At 47.1% G+C, this 12,271-nt stretch overlaps 1 protein-coding gene across 6 annotated transcripts in view; it reads right to left on the bottom strand.

The window, feature by feature from the left end:
- Positions 1 to 12,271, bottom strand: part of LOC119646603 (endoplasmic reticulum aminopeptidase 2) — a 110,005-nt gene that overhangs the window by 26,879 nt on the left and 70,855 nt on the right. For all 6 annotated transcript variants that reach the window (XM_038047099.1, XM_038047100.1, XM_038047101.1 and 3 more), the window contains one exon: positions 12,065 to 12,208. In XM_038047099.1, the coding sequence (XP_037903027.1) occupies positions 12,065 to 12,208 (144 nt within the window). The remainder of the gene's footprint in view (positions 1 to 12,064; positions 12,209 to 12,271) is intronic.

Here is a 12,271-nt window from a genome sequence, read left to right as displayed (position 1 = left end):
TTCCTGCTTGTCGGAAAAGCCCATTAAAAGGCATAGATATTTGTGGGCTCGAATTTTGTTATGCTTCGTATACAGCTGCCACGCTTCGAAATCGACCTATGAAGTTCAACATGATTCGCTTACTGGTTCTAGCTGTTGTTTGACAGTGGGAGAACTAACTTGCTGGTCGCTCAGTAGATATTTTGAGCAACTATCCGGAGAATATTAATGAACACTGGGTCACCAGTGGAAGTTCCCTTCTCTCGGGTGCAGATGGGGTTGTCGGCCACGTCTCGACGGAGTGTCCTAATCAGGCTAACTGCTGGGATATGAAGGCAGCTCAAAGAGCGAAGGGAACTGATGATTCTTATTGCCACTGCGAGTGAGAGCACTTGAGCACCGGGAAATTTCGAGAAGTGCAGTGCAGCGGGTTTTATGACAAATGGGAATTCACTATTGCGCTGATCAGGAAAGCAGCAGCTACCGCAACTAATTATGATTTCACTATCTTATACCGCATCAAGAAAAACTTGCTGATGGTTTCCAGATGGCTCTGTAAAGAACATTAACGGTAGACTCTTCATCCGCTACGTCGACCAACTTAAAGAGTTGGAACATTTTATCAGAGTTCTTAACCATATAACATATTGTAAAGTTCCACCTCTTGTGGATGAAATGGCTAGTCACAGTAACATGCGGAGACTGATTACTCTTTCAAACAAAAATGCTCCTATTCGCTCAAGCGTGGCAAGGCATGAATGAATTGTGTGCTTCCTGTCATCGCAAAAATTAAAGGTAAAATTATTTTGGAGTGCATCAAAGAACATCTCAAAAGCTTGATCAACAGAGAGTAGCCAGGTTTCCTGCCTTGATCCTCTGCATTGATTACATCGGCATCCTGCGGTTCTAGTTGAGATATCGCGCCGAGTTCAGATCGCCACTTCGCTGATGACGTGAACATCTGGAATGCTTTATGCCCACTATGTATGCTTGACACTGCTGGAAAAGTGCTCGAAAAGCTCATCAGAAGTAGACTCGCTGAACCAATACGCGCTACCGGAGATCCACCGTTGATGCTGTCATGCAAGTCGTGGATGCCGTTCGACGAGCGGAGGCAAATAGACGCCTAACTCGACGGGTGGTGTTCCTCGTAACGCTTGACGTCAGAAACGCCTTTAATTCTGTAAAATGGAAAGACATTCTAGGCACACTAGACAATTTTTTCCATGTGCCGAACTATCTCTTATGGATATTGAGGGGACCATCTGACGAACCGCTCTCTGCTCTATAAAACACTAGAGGGTCAGTGGGGGATGGAGGTCACGTCGGGGGTGGCAGATGGATCCATCCTAGGATCGGACCTCTGAAACGCTACCTATGATAGTCTACTTAAACTCGACATGCCAGATGATTTCGCGGCACTTGTTTTTGGACGCACTGTCGAACAGTCGCAAAGCAGACTAGGCATATTGATGCGACGGGTAAGCGGATAGACGACTACTCATGGTTTCGACATTGCACTGCAAAAAACTGAAGTAGTCATCCTGACTAAAAAGAGAGTTCCGACCCTGCGTCCCATATCGTTCGGCGAGTCGATAATCGAATCAAAACCAGCGGTGAAGTACCTCGTGCTGAGCCTTGACTCAAAGATGATTTTTTTTGAGCAAATCAAAGCAGCGGCGAACAAGACTGCAGCAAGCGCAAGGAAGGTTGTTGCTCGTGAAGAATAGCAACGCACTGACTATTTCCTTATCCAATTTTTAAGTGGGCATGAAGGTTTTCAGTCTCACCTGCACAAGATTTGAAAGGCGCGATCTCCGGATCGTGTGTTTTACAATGGAGTTGTGGACGCCGCCCATCACACTTTTTTTTCTTGTGGAAGGTGGGATGGAGTTCGTCAGCAGCTCTATTTAAACACGGGGGATCTCTTTCCAGACAATATTATCGAAGAGATGCTGAGGAGTGCTGACAGGTGGAGCCGTGTTGTCCATTACGTTCGGGTCCTTCTTGTTGCTAAGAAGATGGAGCTCGTCCGGTGGAGGAGCCTTGAACTGACAGTTCCCTTCCTCCACTCTCCTCCCGTTGGTGAAAGGAATTCCCTGATTTGAGTGCTCCGCAAGGCGGGAAAGTTCGGGGACTAGCCCGAAATAATGTGACAAACGGTTCCAGGCTAGTTCTCTGACGAAGGGGAGCTGTTTAGTTGGTACTCCGAGGACGTACCGAACTGGAGGTAAAACACTGTGTGCGATGCTATTCCTCTTTGTTATCGGTGAAGTCCGTCATTCTATTTTGTCCAGAGGATGTGAAGAACTTCGGACCATAACATTTTTTCTCAAACCTCTCGACTACGTTGATGCCACCTGTCGACTCTCTCACCGAGTCATGGACCTTGGTCAAATGGGTTTGAAGTAGATTCGGACTTAAGATACACAACAACAAAACCAATCTAAGTCTAATTCCACGGTGCTTCTAGCCATTAAATTCTTTGAAATAATTAAGACTTGCTTGTTTTTTTATTCGCTGATGATATTTATTTATTCTTGCAAATAGCGATATTTCGGGAACCACTTGTTCTCTTCATCAGTGCTAACAAGTCATTAACAGCGCTAGATCCGGCTGCTTTATCTAAAATTTGGACCGGCACCGGCATTAAGTTGATGTTGTTTCGTGCCAATGTTTTCCCCACTATCATACAAAAGTTCGAAGCCTTTGTTAGCAACTGTCTCCACCATGTCATAGGTGTAATCTGGCCTGAAAGATTATTGAATGTTGACCAAAGTCGGCGTACGAGCCTGTTGCCGGTGGATGTGCTAATTAAAGGGCGGAAGTCGCAGTGTATATGTGGTACACATGACGCAGAACAGTGAATTAGGCGTGCAAGCATTTCGGGATATCCTGAGGGGAGCTGAAATGCATTTGGTGGAACCGGGTAGAGAACGTCGAATAATACGTGCAATGCTCCATTTGGGAGATTTTGGCCACCATATATGTATATCAGGATGACACCAGGCGAGGTGCTGTTAATGAATACAAGGAGGACCTAGTTGATCTGCTTGCATTAGAAACGTATCTTTGCAAGGAAGAAAGCCATAATAGAAGAAACTGCAATGTCAACCCCCATAAAAGAGAGGTGGTTGTTTGAAAAGTCGGTAGACTCATTTGCTTCTTCTTTATATGAGAGAGTGTTTTGCCAAGGCACGAAGAAACAAACCATCTTACATACTATAGTTCTTCACAGCGAATGGTGACTAGCAGAGGAAGTAATTGCACTGCTCTCAATTGGACCGTTCTCATATTGCATCAGAGAGATATTGAAGGATCTTTAGCATGAAATTTAAAGAATGCAAAAGATACCTAACCGAGGCGCAAAATCCACTAAGAGTCCCAAAAATATATTTGGGAGAGGGTCATGTCAGAGGAGAATTACTCTAAAACTATGAAAACCTTCACAACTATTCTTGTGGAGCCAGGGCTGTTGGGAGCGATGAGAGAGTGGTGATTTCTTAAAAATCGTGGCGGAGAACTCCCCCCCCTCCAGAGAACGCGCTTTACTCAATACAATCAAAAAAACTTATTCAAATTTTCTAAGAACGCATATAGGTAAACCAGGAAACACTTTTAAATGCTCAGCCAGGCGAAGTACGAGTTCTCACAAATTCAGCCTTTGCAATTGCAATCAAGCCTTATCGGAAATTCAATAAGGATTCGCAAAGCAACATCAAATAGTTCTCGTTGTTTGCCTAGACAGACTTACAATTGATGAAATTTCCTGTCGACCTATTTTAAAATAAACCCCATGAATCACATCTACCCTTTCAGGATGTCACCGAACGTTGAGTTTCAATTTAGCTTAGAAATCGCTAAGCATAGGAGGTTTGTGTTTTCAATTCCCAGACCTAGACTTGTCTTTGTCAACGAATCAAACCGGATACGTACGTTCTAATCCAAAACCGCACTTCTGCTTCGTCGTGCATGAACGTATTTTGTGGGCATATACATTCCGAAAGTACTTAATCTACAACCGCCATGAGACATCCTGAATATTTTATCACAGAGACTGAGAAATTCATAAAATGGAAAAGGAGTCACAATATCTGAAAACAGATGAAGTTTGCAGAGCCAAAGACATCCGGTTTCAACGTCAACCCACATAAAATCCTCAGTTTCCATGCAAACAATTCTTCGGTGGAACGCCCCTAGCAACGGTGTACCGCTAGCAAACTACATCCTTTTCAATATGCGCCTGCCCTTCAACTCTCAAATCGAACAATTAGATTTCAGAAATCGTGGCATTGGTGACAAATTGGCTTTGGATTGAAACTCGATATCCTCGGGATATCCTTTTTCATATGAAAACTTCAACCACACTCGTATGAACCTGAGTTCATTGAACCTTTCGAATGATACGTATCGGGAACAGAAATCCTCATTCCACTTGAAACAGGGGATGGATATCATCACCGTCTTAAGCTCGTTATTAAGATATCATTCTTTTCATTCATCGCGGTGAAGACGTCATCACTTTGTTGATTATCTCCAAAGGATATCCTTTTGAACGGGTCGTTTTATGTCTCCGAAATGCTCTCTTTCTATCATTTTATGTATATTTCAAGTCCTTTTCAACTCATTCGCTCAGGGACGACAAAGGCATATACACTCGTAAAATGGCATCTGCTCGTGGAAGTATCCGAGGCCGAGCAGGCCGTTCTTAGCTCCTGAATAAGGCACCTTAATCGTCATATAGTTGGACGGAAGAATCGTGACAATGCTGTCAAACGAGGGTTAAAGGTCCCTTTCAATTTCAATGTCCTTATCCTTTTCTTTTTGCCGGCGCTTTGACGATGCGACGTGGAAGTAGAATTTAAGAGTGGAACCGCAAGGATACAAATTTGATTTTATGAAGGGCCAGAGCTAAGTTCTATGTATTTAAGCGGGGGAAGGTCTCAATCAGTGCAAGTCCTTGCTAAGTCTGCGGTTTATGCCGAGTTAAGCAATTGTCGTCCTGAGAGTTGTTAACTTTTGTGGCGAGATTTTCTGAATTTATTTTTATTCTTTCTTGGCTCTTTTCGTTTCAAAGGATTTCATTAGGAATTCGTGATGTACAAGACCTTTTGCACTTTATTGCCACACTTGAAAGTCAAAGCCAATTATAACAAGTAGTTAGGTTCAACAGATAATCCTTGCTGATGCAGGATAATCGCCCTAACTGTAGGAATGTTTCGTGAAATGTAGGGCTACAAACTGACTTATGGAAAGTACCAGAAGTGAACGCATTCTTAGTAGAATAGCCATAACTTTCAAGTTCAATCAAAAAATGACTTTGAAATAATGGTCGCCATGTGGTTTAGGATTCGCGCCTCGTGAAGACCGAACCGCGGATGACCGGTACACATCGGGACACACTGGGAGTCTCCAGAGCCGTCGAGAACTCTCTGTCGACGTCGACGGGGTGATATGAGCGTAGTTGTGACGTGTATCAGGAGCCAGCCCCTTCGGGACCTTGGTCGCTTAGTGTGCATTGAACCGGTGTTAGTAAACCGCGTTGCCCCGAGCGAGCGCCGATTCGTCCGTGAATTCCGGGAACTGGGTTAAGGGCTATGTCCCCGAGGGTACACCCGTATTCCTGACTATTGCGGTCTGCTCCTTTGCACACGATGCGTTGGTTAGTTTTTCATGGAGAATAAACATAAATTAATTAAAAGAATCGACGAAACAACAGGGAAGGAGGAGGAGCTGAGTGCGTTTGGGCGAAGCACAAAAATGCGTCGTTCACCGCAACGATCAGCGAAAGAGGCAGCGAGGGCTGACATACCCGATGCGCCCAAATAAAAAGGAAGCCTTATCAAGTGGCGCGACTGACCGTGCGGAGATGGCAACGCCAACACCTTGTAGTGCCCCTGTTCTGGAAGAAAGCTCAGTTAGAATCGCTAGTCCTGAGCAGATGGATTCGGACACAAACCGAGTGGAGGTGCAGTCGACCTTCCTAGCTAGAGCCGAAGAGGAAAGGCTCATCAGGAAATGCGCAGCAGTGGTGAAGCGTATGCGGTCGGCAACGCTCCTCCAGAGGAACATCAGCAAAGGTGTCAAAAACGGGCTGATGGAACTGGAGGAACTTTTGGACCTCATCTCCTTCTATAGGCGAACCGTGGAGAGCAGGGGAAGACGGTTGGAGAGCAGAAACAGTCGCACTCCCCGCTAAGAACGCTGCTTGCGCCAAACGGACAGCAGATAGCCCACTGCAAAGGGAACTGGGTAAAAAGCGGAAAGAGGACGACGTGCCTAAAGGAGACTTTATCGAAGTAGTTTCCAGGGCCCAAAAAAGAAGCCGAAGAAGAAGAAAAGAAACAACTGACTAAAACGCCAGAGACTGTCCAAAGACAAGGAGGCTGCCAACCAAAAGCCAGGAGCAGAAAAGACGAGGAAACGAAGAAGGACTAGACTATCGGTTCTGCTCATTACGCCGACGGCAAGCAAGACATTTGAGGAAGTCCTTAGTGAAATCCGCTACAGGATGAAAACCCGAAGACAACAGAGCAGAGGTGTCTACCATACGGAAAACGAGCAGTGGCGGAGTTCTTGTCGAACTGGGCCCAAAGACGACTAACAAGAGTACGTTCTGCGAAGCGGTCAAGGGGTTATTGGGGGAGAAGGCTCTTGTTTCCAACCTAGAGCCCATGTGCTCTTTAGAATTCCGGGATATTGACTCACAGAAAAGGTCGAAGTAGAGGAGGCGATAAAGCATGAATGTCCAGAGGTAACCAATGCCCGGCTAGGTATCACCTCTCTAAATGCTCGATGCCAAAAGCTCGCTGTTCTGGGAGTCCCCGAGTAATATGCGAGGAAACTCCTCAGCAGCGGAAGAATCAAAATCGGATGGGTAGTATGCAGGGTGCGAATGCCCACCCAATGTCCCCACCAAGTGCTACAGGTGTCTGGTCTATGGACATACGTCAGCAGCTTGCAAGGGACCGGTCGGGAGGACAGCATGCTCGAGATGCGGCCAAATGGGTCATCAAGCGAAGACCTGCAATGAAAGCGGGAGTTGCGTTCCCTGCAGGGATCGTAGCACGTCTGATGAGAGCGTCGCACACATAGTGGGCTCGGGACGGTGTCCGATCTTCAGGGCGGAATCGGAGAGGGTTAGGGTGCGAATGGCATGATCCGCATTTTACAAATTAACATGCACCGGAGTGCAACCGCTCACCAGTTGTTAGCACATTTCGCTGCGGAAGTAAATGCTGATCTAGTGCTGATTAGCGAGCAATACCGAAACAAGGACCCGTCCTCATTACATCCCAAATTATCGGGCACCGTTGCTATTTGGGTTCGGGACGACGTTTGACTTCGTGTTCTTGCCAAAGACCGGGTGAACGGGTTTGTCTGGATCCGGCGTTTAGGGATAACGTTTTTTAGCGTTTACTTGATGCCAAACGAGACGATGCCAGACTTTCGGCGCCGGCTTGATGCTCTGGAGGACACCGTTTCGAGCACGGAGGGACGAATCCTGGTAGGCGGTGATTTTAATTCCAGGGCTCTTGAATGGGGTATACCTCAGTCAGACTCTAGAGGGAAACGGATTCTGGAAATGGCGGCGAGAACCGAGCTCGTAGTATTAAACACCGGATCTACGCCAACGTTTCGGCGCCCAGACTGTGAAGAAGCATTCCTGACATCACTTATGCGTCGGAAGCTCTGGCATCATCGTTGGACGGGTGGAGAGGCCTAGAAGACTTCTGGGCAAGTCATCACCAGTACATCGCGTTCAAAGTGGTTGATGCTACTTGCCGACGAGCATCAACGCGACGTTCCTCCTGCCTGTGGAATGTCGCGAGGGTGAACATTGGGCTCGTCGAAGCTCTTGGAGCAGGCAGGCCGCGGTGGAGAGTGCTCCGGGGGCTGGTAATGTCGCAGCTGTGAGGCTTGCATGCCCGGAAGGGCCGCAGGCGCGACAAGCCTTCTATGTACTGGTGGACCGCAGAAATTGCCGACCTACGGATGGAGTGTCATAAGCTCCGCCGTCTGCACGCCAACGAGGAGGCATGTGCCATAAAGGCACAGTATAGATCAGCAAAAAGGACACTCCGCAGCGCTATAAATTAAAACAAAGCTTGCGGCTGGCAGAACCTTGTTAACGAAGTGAATGAAGTTATAAGCTTGCCATCCGGAAAATCGGGGCTCTGTAGAGGGCATACTAAGTACCGACCAAATGGACCGCATTGTGCGAGCATTGTTTCCCAAACACCCTGTACGGGTTGATGTAAATATCGCGGAAAGCGTCGAGGATTGCCCCCCTTTAACAATGAGAGAGCTCGAAGACGCGGTTCTCACTATGAAAAACAAGAAGGGGCCAGGGTCTGATGGCATCCCGGTGGAAATTTACAAACTGGTGTTCCGCCAACGGCCAGAACTGCTGTTTGAAGCGTTCAACACTTGCTTGAAGTAGGGCGCAAGGAAAAATTGTCGCTGGAAAGTGGCCAGACTCTCGTTGATCAGTAAGGGTGCTTGACACGGCCGGAAAAGTACTCGAAAAACTCATCAGGGATAGACTCGCTGAAGCGATCCGCGCTGCCGGAGACTTATCCCCAAGGCAGTTCAGGTTCAGAACCGGGAGATCCACAGTGGATTCTATTATGGGGGACGCAGATGCGGTTCATCGAGCCGAGGCACACAGCCGCCGATCTTGACGGATAGTGCCCCTCATAACGCTTGATGTCAGAAACGTCTCTTCAATTCGGTAAGATGGAGAGGTATGCTAGCCACACTAGAAAACTCATTTCCCGTGCCAAGCTATCTCATGCGGATATTGAGGGATTATCTGAAAGACAACTCCCTGCTCTATGAGACGCTGGAGGGCCAAAGGAGGATGGAAATCAGGTCGGGAGTAGCACAGGGATTCATTCTAGGCCCGGACCTCTGGAACGCTTTTTATAATAGTCTACTGGGAAACGATATGCCCGAAGAGTCGCGCCTGGTCGGTTATGCAGAAGACGTTGCGGCACTTGTTGCCGGACGCACTGTTAGGCATATTGATGTTCCATATCAATCGGCTAGTTGACTGTAGAGTCAAAAAAAGCGGTTAAATACCTTGGTTTAATACTCGACTCGAACATGAGTTTTTCGAGCAAATCAAAGCAGCACCGGACAGGGCTGCAGCTGGAGTCGCCGCCTTGAGTCGGCTAATGGCGAATGTCGGGCGCCCTATATCTACTAGGAGACATCTCCCTATAGGAGTAACGCAGTCAGTTCTGCTCTACGGTGCAGAGGTATGGGCTGATGCCCTTGACAAGGAAGTGCATAGTAAACGCCTTGCTCAAGTGCAGAGACGGGGAGCTTTGCGAGTGGCGTCTGCTTATCGTAGCGTCTCCGTACCGGCTGTGATGGTGATCGCGGGAGTGATCCCCGTTGCCCTCCTTGCCAAGGAGCTATCTACCGCCGTAAGGGCGAGAACTTAAGAGAGGTGGTTGCCCGTGGAGAACGTCAACTCACTCTTAGCGAGTGACAACCCTCTTGGCAAAATGAATCAAGGGGCAGATGGACTGCGCGGCTCATCGACAAATTAGACCCGTGGTTGAATCAAACGCACGATGAGATTGATTACCTCCTTACCCAACTTCTAAGTGGGCAAGGAGGTTTGCAGTCTTACTTACAGGCGCGATCTCCTGATTGTGTGTTCTGCAATGGAGTGGCGGACGACGCTGAACACACTTTTTTCTCTTGCGAGAAATGGGACGGCTTTCGTCAGCAGCTTTATGCAGACACAGGGGAGCTCTCAACAGACAACATTGTCAGAGAGACGCTGAAGACCCCTAGCAGCTGGAATCGTATTGCGCATTATGTTCGAACCCTTCTTATTGCGAAGAAGCTTGAACTCGACCGGCGGAGGGATGGGACGGTAAGGGGTTTCCTGAACTGACAACTCCCTTCCCTCCTTCCCTCCCGTTGGTTAAAGTGGTTCCCTGATTTGGAGGGTCCAAAGCCGGGAGAGCGGGATGGCTAGCGCGAAGTAGTGTGTCAAACCGTTCCAGGCTAGCTCTCTGATGACAGGGAGGTGTTTACTTGGTAGTCCTGGTACCCTGCTCCCAAAAAAAAATGAGTATGACGTCATACACGTTTCCGTTTGCGATAAATCCACGTGAAATACAAAATTTTGACCAGTAAACACTTACCAAATGGAACATAAAAAATCAAATCTGTGGAATCTCTCTCAGGAAGGGTAAATCGGCAAGAAGACCTAGGCGAAGTTGAACACACTATCACCACTGTCGGCGAATGGTGCTCGTCGTAACCCTAGGCGCACGAAACGCTTTCAAGTCTTAGAGTTGATGCCACACGCTTGAGTCACTGGAAAATCGCTTCTATACTCTAGACTACCTATTGCGGATGTTGAAGATCTACTTAAAGCACATCGTAGATTGAAGTTAATATCGTAGGCGGCTCAGGAATCAATCTTTGGTCCGGACCTTTGGAATGCCTTATACGATAGTCTTCTACCACTCGAGATGCCTGATGATGTTAAGGCACTAGGTATCGCACGTACGGTGGAGTAAACCCAGCGCACACTTGGAATGATGATGCGACGAGTAAGCATATGGATGGCTGAACATGGATTCTCCTTATCTCTAGAGAAAACTGAAGTCGTTGTGGTGACCAAGGAATTCCCACAGTCCCCCCTATTAAGGTTGGTGAAACCATGGTCTTGTCGAAGCCGGTGGTGAATGTACTTCGGCATCATGATAGATACGAGAATGAGCTTCTTCAAACAAATTCGCAGCACCGCAGACAATGCTGCGACTAGAATGTTTACGATTTGCTGGCTGATGTCCCATGTTGAAGGTCCTTCATCCAGCAGACGTTGTTTGCTGATGAGTGCTGTTCATCCGTCCTCAATGACGGCTCCGAAGTATGGGCTGACTCCCTCAGTAAGGACATGTACCGTAAGCGCCTAGCGCAAGTACAAAGACGAGGGCCCCTGCGAGTTTTGTCTGCTTATTGTACCAAATCGGAGCCAGCAGTAATGGTGATAGCGGGAATTATTCCGATTGGTCCGCAATCTTGGGAAAGAAAATCGAAAGAGACAGGTGGACCGCGCATCTTATAAACAACTTGCGACCGCAGTTCAATCGAAACCACGATGAGGTTGATTATCACCTTTTCCAGATGTTCAGCGGACATGGGTATTTTCAATCAAACCTGCACACAATCGGGAAATCAGGGACCTCCGACTACATTTTTGATTGATTGATGATGCCTTCTACACCTTTTTTCTTCTGCAGAAGGTGGGAGTGCCATTACGATTACCTTTCGAATGAAGAGTGTCTTCCGTTCCCGGACACCATAATCGAGGCCATGCTGCAGAGCGAGAACACATGGAGCCGAATAGCACTCAGGGCATTCTTAACGTGAAAAAGAGGGAGATGAGGGAGGGAGGGAGATGGATAAGAAAGATGACAGAGTAGCTGAGGCTTCCTGAATCCACCGGGTATTGCTCCTATAATGAATAGGCTTGGCCTGAGGTAATATGTCAAACGGCTCCGGGTCACAGTCCCAGATGCTCCAGAAGGGAATTTTACCCAGTAGTCCGTCTAAGGCAGGAGCGGTACTTGGTGCACAAATGCATTCCTCCAAAAAAAAACGCAATTGGTCCCAAATGAGTAGTTGTTCCCACTCTGGCTTTTGTGGTGGTGAGATCTTACCTTAAATGTTTCAATATGGAATGATTTTGATCTAATTTTTCTTGATACATGTCTGTGGACTTGACGGCTTCCTTTCTGGCTAAGTACTCATTCAGTTGTTTCATAAAGCGCTACACCATTGGGTGTAGCAATGAAAGGATTCGAATAAATTATACCAGGGGAGACTTAAAATTGGTCTAGTTATAATAGATTCTAATCCTCCTCTTCATCATTCAAGGTTAGACACCTGCACTGTACCTCCGTATTCTCAGTGTGCTTCATTTTTTCAATTAGAGGCTCATTCGAAGTCTTTTCCTTTATAGATGATATGAATCGACCATTGCAATCAAAAGAGTTCATTTCCTGCCTGCTCCCTGTAACCTGAATAGACACAAAATAATGTGTTCACTTACCATTCTGTGGTCCTGCATAGGCAATGATCAAGGCGGTTGCTACAAGTGATCCAACAACAAATCCTGTAACACATAGTGCACGTCTTTGTGAGCAAACTGCAACACCATTTCGTGTTTGCCGTCCACCGCTGCTATCACCTCCGCCTGCAAATAAATCCATTTTAATTGAAACACATGAAAGCATCAAGAGGCAAAAAAGAAAATCTA

This window comes from Hermetia illucens, chromosome 1, assembly GCF_905115235.1.
Source record: "Hermetia illucens chromosome 1, iHerIll2.2.curated.20191125, whole genome shotgun sequence".
NCBI lineage: Eukaryota > Metazoa > Arthropoda > Insecta > Diptera > Stratiomyidae > Hermetia > Hermetia illucens.
Note: the sequence above shows the minus strand (reverse complement) of the source record. Positions and strands in the feature narration are given on the sequence as shown.